Source organism: Apostichopus japonicus, chromosome 1 (genome assembly GCF_037975245.1).
Source record: "Apostichopus japonicus isolate 1M-3 chromosome 1, ASM3797524v1, whole genome shotgun sequence".
Lineage (NCBI taxonomy): Eukaryota > Metazoa > Echinodermata > Holothuroidea > Aspidochirotida > Stichopodidae > Apostichopus > Apostichopus japonicus.
The window spans coordinates 5,254,158-5,267,850 of NC_092561.1; the positions used below are offsets into that span (position 1 = coordinate 5,254,158).

Sequence of the window (13,693 nt, forward strand, 5' to 3'; positions counted from 1 at the left end):
TACCGATTCCGATTCCGATTAGGTTAATCGGTTGAACACTAATCAAAATGTAAGGAAACAATTTGCTTTGACAACTTGCCTGTATTTTCTCTTTGAATGTAATTCTCCATTTGTGTAACCTTCACTACTGCTGCCATCTCCAATTACAATCACTTCCAACATAGTTGTCTGTCTCCTTCTTCTAGAAGAACCAGCCTGACAGTCCTCAACTACAAAAGAAACCACAACAAAAGTTACTGTAGAGCCTTCAAAAAAAAAAAAAATTAAATCTGCATGCTACCTCACAACCTCACTGTTTCACCATTTTCTTTTTCAAAACTTAAAATTACAACATTCCGGAATTGTTTTTTATTACGAGTAACATTGCTGATTTTAAAAAGTGTTCAAACTGATATGTTTTATATGTCTCCTCATTAAACCTACAGAATATTTAGGGACAGCCAAATATGGGCAGAGCTTCCTCTAAAGTTTTATCCAACATACAGATACGTATGACAGCGTCCTCATCTTGTAGGACTGCAGCAGATGTAGGAATGCATCGGCTAGAACGGAATCCATATCAATCATGTTGCACAGCCCACTTTGAGATGAGCCATTTGGGTGAAAGGATTATGTTAACTGTAAAGTCTGGGTAAGGTTGGCAATGGGCTAAAGAATAACCAATTAGAATTATAGTAGTGTTGACATGTATGTTTTGATCTGTTAGTAAGGTAAGCTTCAAGCTGCAGAACCAGATATCCTTTCCAGATATTGAATAACCAATTAGTATTACAGTAGTCTTGACATGTATTTGTTGATTTGTTAATAAGGTAAGCTTCAAGCTTAAGACAAACAAATTAGAATTATAGTATTGTTGACATGTATGTTTTGATCTGTTAATGAGGAAGCTTTAAAGGATTGGTTCAGGTGTCTGACATGTCTAGCTTGTATGAAAGAGCTTAAAAAGACAAACAGAATAGTGAAGAAACTACCATGATAGCATTCTCCGTTAAGTAGATATCACATTTTGAAGATTTCAAAATTTCTTTGCAAATGACTGGTGTAGAAAGGCTAACTGTGAGGGTGTGATGTCACATCCTCACTTCCTTAACATGTGTCAATAATTTCATTAAACTATAATTACATTTTTTTCACAAATCTATAAATATATAATCAAACATTCTTCAGATGTTAAATCTCAAATACTTCCCTTGACACATAAGAGATCTCCTGACGTATATTTTGGTTGTCAGTCATAAAATCTTACAAAATATTTTTATAAAATAACAAAGACTTTTCTGGAATGTGAGGATATGACGTCACAGCTTGTCTGATTTCAGCAGTTTCTACACTATCAGATAGAACTTTAAACTTGAATAACTCCTAAAAGGAAAAGGATATTTGAATAATTTCTTCACTATTGGGTTTCTTTTATTGTCCTCTTTCATATAAGATAAACATTTGTGACACCTGAACTATTCCTTTAAGGTGCGGAACCAGATATCCTTCCACATATTTTTGGAGGTATCAGTACTTACTACTCCAGGGATAGGGATACGGTTTGGGTGCAAAGGCTTGGTACTCTCCCAGAGGCTTCTTGCTTGATACCTCGTTGAATGTCTTGGTTGGAGGCGGACTACCCTCTGCAGAAATCGGTTTATCTGCTTCACTATCATATGCTAAAGTATCAAGTAGAAAAAGAACATTTTGATACACCTATATAACAAATCAAATACAGGTTTGTTTGTTTTTTGTTATTTTTTTGCATCGTCATGTAAAAGAAAAGAAAAATAGGTTTCTTACCACCTGATTCCACTACAATTACTGTGTAATTATTAATTTCACCATTGCAGTGGGAAAAGACAGTTGGGCTAAACTCCACTGTAAAAGACTTAACAGCCCGCACTGGTTTATTTGCCACTGGTGACTCTGTGCTGCTTGGGGTTGGCGGCTCTGGTGATGATAAGAGAAAACAAATTATAATCATCATCATCGATGAAGTGTAATAGAGATATGAGCATTCAGTTACTTCAGGTAATGTTTAAATGTCCAATCTGATGAATAAAGGCTGAAATTTTTGTCATCAATTATGAGTTAAAATATTTGAGAGTTGTCAGAGAAAACAATAATTCAAGAGTTCTTAGAGCTTCTTTAATACAGTGACTAAGTCATGCCACATAACAGGCACACAGTCCTGGAAGGGGAAGATTGGAAAGGGGGCAGAGGTGTTCTCCACTTTTTGTCTCCATTGAAGAAAATGTTTTTTTTCTTGTGCACCCTGCAACAATTCTTCTGTGGTATCAAAAGTATGCCTCAGCATGCACTGGTAATTTACATAAATCCTTTCAATTGTTTGGTGGAAAATTGGGATACTCTCAGACTAGAACCACTATAAGGCAGGGATGAGCCTAGGGTAAAAAAAAAATCACAGAACTCTGCAAAAATTACGGTATAGGCTCCAGTTTGCATATGCTACAGTGTGTTAGGATAATAATTTTTGTCCCCAAGGTAGAAAAGAAATCACGGATATTCCGCGAATTGGCAGAAAAAGCTCATGCCTGATAAATGGACTGCTTAAAATACCCCACACACCCGTTTTAAAAATCACTAGATCTACAATAGCATGTGGTCTCAGATTGTGCCTTAACCGACACCACTCACCCCAAGGGGAGGAGGGGGACAGAAGAAAAGTTAGTCATATCCTTCCTGAATGTTTAGCCCATGAGGTTGAATGTGTTTCAAATTATTAATGTTAAAAGTGCACTTAATAATAAACATCTTATTACTAAACATCTGTGACTAAGAGTTTCTTGGTTCTGTTTTAGACTTTTTCACCTTAAACTGTTGGGACACCTTTTCTTTGTGTTTTTCACTCTCTCTCTCTCTCTGTCGTTTTATTGTTTCATATTGAGACATATATGTATTTTGTAAAGAGTTCTTCACCTTAATAAGCTACTCCAAGCTTCTTTCTCTTTAAAATTATTATTTTCTTGAGTATTAATATGTTGTTCATCTCAAAAGTGACTGAAATAAAGGTTCTTTGAATGGAATGGAATATTTGTGTGCCTTACAATTGTGACAAATGCAAATAAAGAAATACAAATTTTTCTTATCATTTCATCTCAAGTATTCTCTGTCATATATCATCAATGATCGTGGCAGCTTTGTTTTTTTTATGTTAAATAAAGTTGACATCTTATAACTACTTTCTTGTCCAAGCGTTATGGTATCGGTGGCTGGTTCCCCATCGCCTCCCTGATTGACAGCTACGACCTAGAAGAATCAGAAGCACAATAGATACCATAGCTAGTAAACTTTATACACAAGACATGCCATGAAACGCATTTGAAGATAAAACAAAAGATCAAACATTAATCGTTAGCATTTATGATCTTGATGAAGTTTTTCACCTTATATTATATATACTGTGTTCAATCCCCAGCGACAATAAACATTGCCATAGGCTGGATGAACACACCTTAAAATACATAACCCATATTGTTTTTTTTTTTACATCGAATGACTGTACACAGAAACATGAAAAGACTTCTCCTCACTACTAAACATGAAGACAATACCCTTTTGCGCAGTAGCATCAAGAAATCAACACCACATTTTACATGACATCAAATATATTTCATAGTTTAATTTACAATATGACAAATATCATTTTAACCAACTAAAGAGTCCTGCAAAGTCTATACTAATAAACTGATCTATGGTTACAGTGCGTATATATAGTTAGGCCAGAACTTAAAAGCAATTGATTTATTCATTCTTTTTCTAATATTAAAAATAGATGTGCAGGATAGAAAAACTTTCTATTCAACTTTACTGTTTTCTTGCCCTGAAAATGTTGTAATATTACTATTTATCACTATTATATAGAAAACACAAAGTTTCAAAGTTGATTAAGTTTCACTACTATTTGACCAATGCCAATGGACTAGTCCTGAGAGTTGAACAAAAAGCATTGGATTTAGAAGGCTGAGTAACTTAAAGTTGAAGGGCGATACTTTCTATCTGTTGTTCTCAACTAACTTTGAATTTAAAGGAACGAACTGACAAGAGATACCACTGTTTTCTTGAGGGGCGAGGGCGGGGGAGGGGTTGGTGGGAAGTGATTGCAGGGAAGTTGCTCTTCTTTATGATTGATCACATTGCTTGGTAATTCTATGAAAATGCGGTATCATAAAAATCAGCAGTTCTTCTTTACGACGCTTAAGCAACCACAAAAGTGGGAGAAACCCTCAAGGGCTTATGGACTATAGCTTATACTTTGGGTGGCTTCCAATTCAACATTTTACACTCACATTTGGAATCTTTTCAATTTGGAAAGTCATTTCAGATGGGAAAACCATAGATTGCTCTCTTGGATGCAATAACCCACCTTACTATGGCCTGGCCTGGTATCGAACCCGAGACCTCCTGATTGCTAAGCCTAACTGCTTCAAATGCCAACGCCTTGATCCACTCGGTCAAAGCACTGGTCATGTAGCTCTATTTAAACCATATACACATATGCAAATGGCTGTTTTGAAATCCTCCTCGCCCCACCTGCCACAACCCCACCCCTCAAGAAAACAGTAAACAAATAAACAATCAAATGAAAAGATAAATAAATAAATATGTGCAGAGAAGTCATCACTGGCTAGCATAAATTTGATCAATGTGGTCATTCATGAGGGCGACTACATATCATGTTTTCAACCATTCAGTGGCTCACTGGACAGTCATCATTTAAGTGATGGTTTCTGATGAGCTGTTTCTCTATAGTTATGAAAAGTAGGTAGGTGCTATGTAACTTTTCACTCTCATTCCCACTGCGCATAGCCGCAACTGATGGATGAAGGTGCACGGCAGCATATCTGTGACCTCTTCTAATCGAGACAACGAGGTAGGAAGGTATGTGCGTCCCAGTCAAACCGTAACTGAAGTGCAACAACCTTGTTGCACAGCCAGCACGAGGACAGAACCAAACAGTGTTTGACAATCTACACAGCAGAAATACTTCATCCACAGAAGCTTGCCTCTAGTCAATGCCACTGCACAGTGGCACCTTGGAATAGCATCTTTATACAATTTCCGCTACCCAGAAGCCCCTTATAAATGTATTTTTCTTAAATGCATTGATGTCCCAAATAGTGTCTCATAAATAAACTACTCACCATAAACTCATACTGGAACCCTGGCAGAAGATCTTGGATAAGTACACTGTAATCGTCATCATCCTCAGCTGGTACAGTTATCGAATTATCATCATCCCTCAATTCGCCCTGTACAAATGAACAAGACAGCACAGGGATTGAAAACACAGTCAGATCAGAGATTGAAAACATCACTCAAGAGGAATTATATTACATTACAAGGGCTGAAAGAGCAACACTTTGAATGAACTTTCTGAAGTGACTTTGGGAAAGGGCAGTTCTCTCTTTGTAGTATCCTGACATTATGAATACTCCTTGCCCTTACTGACACTGTGCCGTCAATGACACTTGAGTGCTGAGGATTTGTATCAGCGACCGGAACAGTGAACATCACCTGGGAATGTTTGCACATTCTTGAACTTTTGTGAACTTTGTTACAATTAATTGTAGAGATTGAAATTGATAAGAAGAAAAGACATGAATTCCTCCCCACAGCCCTGACTTTAAAGCTGGCATAAATATGTGACTTTTGTGGGTGGGAGGGGGGGTGGTGGGGGAGAGTTGGCATTTAAAGGCGCGGAAATATAAAGCTGGTGAAAACCGGAGAGGATGTAAGTCTGTAACTGTAACCCTGTATTCCCTTTAAAGGGGAATATTCCAGGCTGTGTGGCTTTTGACTTACTGCAAATTTCCTGCGAATTTCCTGCGAAGGTACTGCAAATTTCCAACATTTATTATAAAGAATCAACTTCAAGCCTTCAACCAATTGGAATATATCTCTTTAAATTCCTACAAGGATCAATATGAAATCATTCTGACTTTACTTACCCTCTTCCCATTGTATGATATCTTGTATTCATCAATGATTCCATTAGGGAGCGCTGGAGTTCTAAAAGCTACTCTCACAGTGGTTATGTTTTCACTCCTGAGCACCAAGTCTTGAGGTGCTGATGGCACTAAACGGACATAAAAAAAATTTAAAAAGGGTTTAAATGAGATACAGCTTCATGAATGATGATCAGAGTCGTGTTAACAAATCATAAACAGTTAACAACAAGACAATAATCTGAGTTTCGTTATTAAATACAGATCACACAAAAATCAACACAAACAAAGTAACTTAATGATAAATAAGGTTCAAATGATGCAGTGTGCTAGGTACATCTATTACAGGGATATTTGTCCTGAACTGGGACGGGATAATCCCCTCCTGCCCCCCCCCCACCTCCACAAAAAGAGGGGTGCTCTTAGACTACCTTTATCCTTTTTTCTCAAAGATAATACCTCTGATATAAAAATGAAAGTTACCTTCAATATTGTTTAATGTTCAAATGTTTTGTTATTGGAAGACAGGAAATCAATTAGCTTTAATGCAAAAAGCAGAGCAAGGACTAAGCACAAACAAAAATTAAAATTTTTGACAGTTAACGTAATTATTGGAAAAGGAAGACATTAAGAAATTTATAGTGCAGGCTCTGCTGATTATTAGGCAACAGGAAATCTGGATGATTTGTTCATTCACTTTCACATCAAGCCTTGGTTCACTTCTTGAGGAGCAGCTCAATATTTATAGGACTTCTGTTTGGGTCGTCACTCTGACAACCAGGCCAGAACAGAACCAAAGCCCAGTTTCCAAAATGAAAACCAGATATTTATCAACATCTCTGTGCAACAGCACTACACAGAGCAGGTTCCACTTGATCTGGAAAATCTGGAGAACCATCAACCCTTAATGGTTGGTTGTATAAACAGAGGTCAACCCCCTCACCAAGCCTTCACCACTATTTTTTATTAATAAAGTGTTGAAGAAGAGTAGGCCACTGTACTTCCATTGACCTCGTACAAAATAAAAACCGACTTAAGTTTGAGGTTTTAGAGAATGGTAAATTTACGGTTATCAATGGATCTAACTGTAACTAATTTGAGTACATATTGGCATAGTTTAGTTTCAGTAACAGACGCAGTGATATTATATTAACCAACCAGGTACAAAAGAAGTCTTTCAGCAGTCTTGTAATAGATATATTGAAATTGGTACAAAGTTTTACAAACTCATAAAACAAACGGAAGCTGGATAAAGACAGCCTGCCGTACAATTTCTTTTGCAAGCGTTTCATCAATGACCATTGGAGCCTTAGTAGACAAATTTTACACTTTTCTATTATTTCTCAAAAACGATCAAGAATTCGTCCCATCCAAAACCTTTCTTCGACCCAAACATTGGGTTGTGACCCATAGGTTGCACACCGCCTGTGTAAAGTACAGCTCCAAATGATACTTACTATCTGGTAAAGTTTGAATGTTCAGTTCTAATATATCCTCACATTCTTCTGCAACACTTTTTGAACAGATCGTCACGTTATAGTTACGGAAAGCTATAAGCTCATCAAATTCCACCTCAAGTGTTTTCACTAGTTCGCTAGAATTGTTTCCTGTGATGGTATCTGTGATGTTAGTCTGGTAAGCTGTTACAGTTCCCCGTGGTTTTTCCCATGTTACGGTGATACTATTCTGGCGTATAGTGGAATTCGCTGATGTGACACTTGCAGGCCCTAAGCACCCCAAAAGATAAAAATCAAATCCATCCAATAAATTCATGGTTTTTAGCTTAACATTTGCTTATGACAAAGGGAAATTAATATTGAACTGAATCTTAATCAAAACTGAAACTGAGAGACAAAATCAGAAGACTATATTATTAAAATGGAGATCTGAAGCCTGTGAGATCTTGGGGAGCAAAAATGTAAAATAATAAATGAAAGTAATAATTGAAGTCAAAATTAACACACATACTTTAGGCAGTGATCTCTAATCTAAGTGGCAGTGCTATCAGGGAAAATAATCCTTTTCATGTAGTCAATAGTAACTTTGGCAATTGACTGATTAATCCAATAAAATCCATTCAAAAAATATTGTCACAGAGACACTTGATTGTACAGTAGTAATATTTCAGACACATTAAATCTGTCAGTATATTTAAACTTTTCCACCATCACCCTTTTGCGGATGAAGTTATTAGTGGTAAATACTACATTACTGCCTCACAATCAAGCTATGTTTCAATTCATAGACTATTTTATGCACATAAGTGTTCTTAAACACTACTAAACTGAATGTTGCTTTGGCTCTAAAAATATTAATTCTCTCTCTCCACCTCTCTTTTCAGCTGGCCATTACGGTGACAGACAAACTTGAAGTCAGACCAAGGAAGACCATCACTTTTCATATATGCACATAGACTGACTAATTTAGTCATACCAAAGAGTAACGGTCAAAAGAGCTCAACTTACTCAGTCGTTGCGAAGCTGTTTCTTCAGAACTCTGTTCATCTTCACTAACCACATAAATGAGGAAGTTGTACAAGCTTCCAGGCATAAGACTTGTTATGTTGATACTGGTGTCATTCTTCCCTGGCACATATACCTCAGACTCAGGCTCTTCTGCTCTAGTATATTTCACAGTGTAACCACTCCACACGCAGCCTTCATAAGCACAGTTGTCTTTAATCTCCCAAAGCAAAGTAACACTTACAGAATTATAATACTCCACAGATAGGGTTTTCACAGACTCTGGAACTGAAACATGAATATTAAAAAATTACCTGTTTACTGGAAGGATATAAAAATGTGGTATTATAGAACTTTTCAAATTTGCATAATTTATGGTTTTGTGTGAGAAAAAGCCCAAACCAATGACTGCACTAAACAACTTTTAAAATTTTAAAGAATGAAGCATCATAATTTTTAACCAAGCATGCATTTTAAAGGTGATCAGCGCGCAGTGAAGTATTAATGTCACACTGGAGACAATGTTTTGGCAAATTTTGAAACAAGTTGCACGGAAGAAGCTCATGATAAATGACCACAACATTGATGTGCATGACCCTAAATTATGGAACATAATTCCACCATCAAGTGCAAAACTCACACTGGAAACATGAGGGGAAACATTTAAGTTATGTTGTGTGATTATTAAACATATGTGAGTATTACAAGGCTTGGTTCCATGGGTCAGCGTTTCTGCAGAGGGCTCTGTCATTGCAGTTATAACATTACCGTAGATACTGCTGTGGAGTCTAATGCGCATGATCTATCCTGTTTAAAAATCTCAAAAGATTTTATATAGTGCTGTAGCTAATCTCAATTTATGTGCTATTCGTGAAAATAATTTTAAAAGAGAGCTCGTTTTCAATAATCGCTAGGAGAATCACAGTTGTAACTCCAGCATATTTCATTTCGGAGGCTTGGATACAATTTTACTGATGTTCAAAAGCTTTAAAATTATAACTTGCAAATGGGTTTGGAGAGATATTAACTCACGAAAAAAAAAAAAAACTCTTAAGATATTGCTGATATAGAAGTTACCATTACCTAAAAGAGAAATATAGAGAAGGATATATAATATATAATATTTAATATCAGAGGGAAGAGGTATCGATCATAAAGGTTCAATAATACAGATGCACAAAATATGCATCTTTTCATCTTTTTTTCCAGTCCAAACAAGAGAGACAGAAGGTGACAACAAAAGCAAGATAAGATTACCTTTTAAGTTTTAATTAGATAATTAGGGAAAGCAATCACCAATTATGCTTATAATGCAAAAATCTGCAGTACCCATCACAGTGACCATTAAGCATGTAATAAAACAATTTAACCAAGTTAATACAGATCTACATGGAGTAACGAACATCCACCATGAAAAATGAATCAGTCAATACAAAGTGTAATGAATATCTGTATATCTGAAAATTCAAATATTCAGTATCCATCAGAACTTTATATAACAAATACTTCCCATGAAAAATCTCAATATTCAAATGAGAATATCCATCAGAAAATAATACAATCAGTATTTACAATGAAAATCTCAATATTCAAATTTGAGCACCATCAGAAAATTGAATATTCAACAAATTGAATATTCAACATGGCATGATGAGCTGCAACAAGGTTACAATCTGCATTGTACATTAATGTAGGCAATATTCATGGAAGACAAAAAGAATTGCACTTAAAATATTAACTTTCACTACATAATATTACAACCCCAGTCTCAGTAGCATAACTGACTCAAGCACTATTTATTTAATTTTTACTTTTTCTTTAACTATTATCACTATATTATATATGTTTTGGGGAAAAAGTTAAGGAGAAAATGACCTAACAACATCAATGAAAGCTAAGAATAATTTTAGTGAAAGTCAATTTTACGTAGTCCTTGCACGATGGTTCTTTCTGTACTTTTTTGATTCCCACTTTGCACAATTACAGAGATTTCGTACTTATTTCCAGGTATTTTAGGATAAATATTGGTCTCCTTGACTTCTTCAACCGTTGTTTCATTGTTGTCATTAATATTTATCAGCCCAACGTATCTAACCAAGTAGCTGTCCCAAACACATTCGCCTCTCATACATATATCATTGTCTATCCATGACACCATCATGCTAGTTACTGTTGGATTCGTTGCATAAACACTCTCCACTGCCTCTGGTTCTGCGATATCAAACAACAAACACAGAAATTGTCAGCATTGTTTGTGGTATTTTAGGGAAAAAAGACGCCCACTTTGTACATGACCAAGTCAAAGACAATCTTTGTTCTCATGTCACTGTTGCAAAAATGTTCTAAACATAAATCATATGTAAATCATTAACAAACTTCCACGAATAGTTCAAAGGAAAAGATATGTCTGGCATGTATATGTAGAAGTTAATCTTAGTATCTTGTTGAAAGTTTAATTCAATTATTGCATGCCAGTTTCCAGATGCCTACACATCTCGGAACGAATGTTGACTTGAAGCAAGCAGGAGTGATGTGAGGTCATACAGTAGGTGAACCTAGATTTGCATAATTATTCCATGTTTCACTGCACTGCTTCAGATTTACATTCCTGCATGATTTTAACTTTCAGTTTATACTACAGTGTGGTTTAAAGCTTATGCAATCTCAACATGAGGGCAGACATACTCTGATCCTGCTACTTTTTGAGTGGCAAAATGGATCCTGAGTGTTGAAGATAAACGATATACATACATATTTCTGTAGTTGTCCATCTATTATAACACAAAACTAGACATACTCTGATCCTGCAACTATTTGAGTGGCAAAATGAATCCTGGGTGTGGAAGATTAAGCAATACATATTTCTGTAGTTGTCCTTATGTTACAACAATAAACTTTATGTTCTGGCAAATAACATATTAACTTTGAATGTAAGTATGGAATGAAATTTCATCAGAGAGCGTAGATGTTTACAGGCTAAAGACAAGTAAATTGTTTCTGTTTTATACATAAAATCTTCATCCAATAAATACATGCAGTTAAATGTTGGAATGGGAGTAAAGACAAGGACAAATATAGAGTTGGATAGGTGGACACGCCCGGCCGTAGAATGGGGTGTCACGGGTGGGTACTACATAACTATTCCTTGGGGGCCGTCCCACAAAGAATTACGTTCGATCTGAAGTTTCATTCAAAGTACATCAGCACATAGTTCATAAGTAAACAGTAAATCAAACTTAAGATCCAGTGTTACTCTTTGCGGAACGGGCCCCTGCTGCAGAAAATAAACTCACTTGTTCTTTGTCCTACAGTCGTTGGTGCGCTGCTCTTCTGAAAACTAATCACTATTATCGTGAAGTCGTAAGTCTCACCAGGAATTAGAGATGTGATGGTTGTAGAGCGACTATTATTGGAAATACTTGAGGGCATACTTCCATTATAATCGACACTGAATGACGTCCAAACGCAGTTACTCTCACAAATCGGTTTCATGGTCCACATTAGTTCTACCATGCTAGTGGTCACTTTACCCACAGTTAGTTCTGCAACAGACTCTGGTACTAAAAGATATCAGCAGAAACATTACAATCCTTCATTACCAGCATGTAATGTTGAATGCAGTGACGAAAAATTGTCTGAGAAGAAAGAATTGCTTGACAAAGGGAATTTGACATGACAGAGCATTATGAAGCAACGTTGCACTTGTGATTGACTGAACGTTACTTTCAAAATAATCTTTAGGCACATTATGACTTTGACACTTACCGAAAGAAAGCAAACATGAAAATAATAATAACAAATAATAATAATAGTAATATATAATGCGTGCATATTCCCCCCGATGAGTAATTGTTAATAAGAAACTGAATTTGTTGATAATGTGATGAAATAATGAAAGCAACTTGTCAGAAATATGAATAAAACACAAGACGAGGAAATTCTTATTCAGGAAATATTTATATATAGTAATATAATGAAATACATAATACACTGATATGAAAAGCTGCAAAACTGCAAGAAATGAAGAAAACTGGTGAAGACAGAAAATGAACACAAAATATGATGGCTTTGACAACATCAAAGTGCTTGTCCCTTAAATACAACACAGCAGATATCCAACAACCACATTGCCGGACTTAAACCTGTGGAGGAAAGCTGACACCGGGGGAAAAATAAGTACATGGAAAACAAGAATAAGCATGGTTTTACCCACATCTGCTGTAGGTGAAACAAGTAAAACGAAAAGTTCAATCGGAAGGAAAACTTTGCTGCATTTCAGCTAGCTAAAATATTGCACGTAGCATGAATATAAACATGTGATACCAACAGCCAGCAGACTTTTTGACTCCTTGCCACATTTCCTATGATATGATTTTAAAATACAAACTGTGCACAGAAGGTTCTTGTACCTAAAGGTGGAGGGAAGGGTATTGCCAGGAACTGTCAGCAACACATTGTTAACAAATACCACAAATTTCATTCACTTCTGCCAAAAACCAAATAAGCGATTAATCCCCCATATTTTGAGTAAATCGTTTTTACAAGCCAAGGCACCAATACACACACACACTTAACATCACATGAATCAATATACTAGAAGTAAACAAAATATAGATCTCTGTCACTATTGTTAATCCTCCTGCATGTCTCATTTAATCATTCTCTACTAAGATTTGGTGACCGCATAATTGACCTACGTCCACCATGCTGGGCATCAGCCGCAGAGCTTACCTAGCCTTAGTCAAGCAATTGTTGGAAGCTCCTGTCGTGACAGTATTTGACCTACTACTGCCTTCCCCATTCTGATTCTTTCCTCTGAGGGAAGCTCTATCCCATTCTGAAAATCAAGCACCGCTCCCAGAAACCAAATGGTTTGTGCCAGCTAGGGCAAGGTTCAACTTAACGCCATGTACTATACCCTGTAGGACTTCAAGGGTTTTGTTCATGTTGTTCCTCGTAGTCTCTTCTGATTGTTGTTCTATCAGTCAACCCCTTTTTCTGAGACCTCCGCATAATGACGCCACTACCTCCGCCACTCTGGTGAACCCTCAGGTCGGAAGGTTAGATATTGTTGATGTTTCTCCTGCATCAGTATGAGCAAGTAGGCGTCTTTTAGATGCTTGCCAACCACATGCTCTTTCAAAGTAACCCCATGATAAGCGGTAGAGTTTTTATATGGTAACATTTTGGTTTCAAATCATTTTTGTTGAGGGATTTCACATCTGGAAAAAGAAAGAATGAGGACCGGAAGAGCGATCTCGCCTCTCCCGAAATCGCTAC

At 36.4% G+C, this 13,693-nt stretch overlaps 1 protein-coding gene across 7 annotated transcripts in view; it reads right to left on the reverse strand.

Annotated features, from left to right (window-relative positions):
- The window catches only part of LOC139963223 (receptor-type tyrosine-protein phosphatase H-like), a 64,732-nt gene that overhangs the window by 20,335 nt on the left and 30,704 nt on the right, over nucleotides 1–13,693 (reverse strand). For 4 of the 7 annotated variants that reach the window (XM_071964338.1, XM_071964167.1, XM_071964253.1 and 1 more), the window contains 10 exons: nucleotides 11,707–11,973; nucleotides 10,340–10,624; nucleotides 8,417–8,701; nucleotides 7,409–7,678; nucleotides 5,955–6,082; nucleotides 5,148–5,255; nucleotides 3,186–3,252; nucleotides 1,783–1,932; nucleotides 1,518–1,658; nucleotides 80–209 (listed from right to left, as the gene is read on the reverse strand). In XM_071964338.1, coding sequence (XP_071820439.1) covers nucleotides 80–209; nucleotides 1,518–1,658; nucleotides 1,783–1,932; nucleotides 3,186–3,252; nucleotides 5,148–5,255; nucleotides 5,955–6,082; nucleotides 7,409–7,678; nucleotides 8,417–8,701; nucleotides 10,340–10,624; nucleotides 11,707–11,973 — 1,831 coding nt within the window. The remainder of the gene's footprint in view (nucleotides 1–79; nucleotides 210–1,517; nucleotides 1,659–1,782; nucleotides 1,933–3,185; nucleotides 3,253–5,147; nucleotides 5,256–5,954; nucleotides 6,083–7,408; nucleotides 7,679–8,416; nucleotides 8,702–10,339; nucleotides 10,625–11,706; nucleotides 11,974–13,693) is intronic. The other 3 variants (XM_071963940.1, XM_071963995.1, XM_071964077.1) reach the window with 3 other exon arrangements.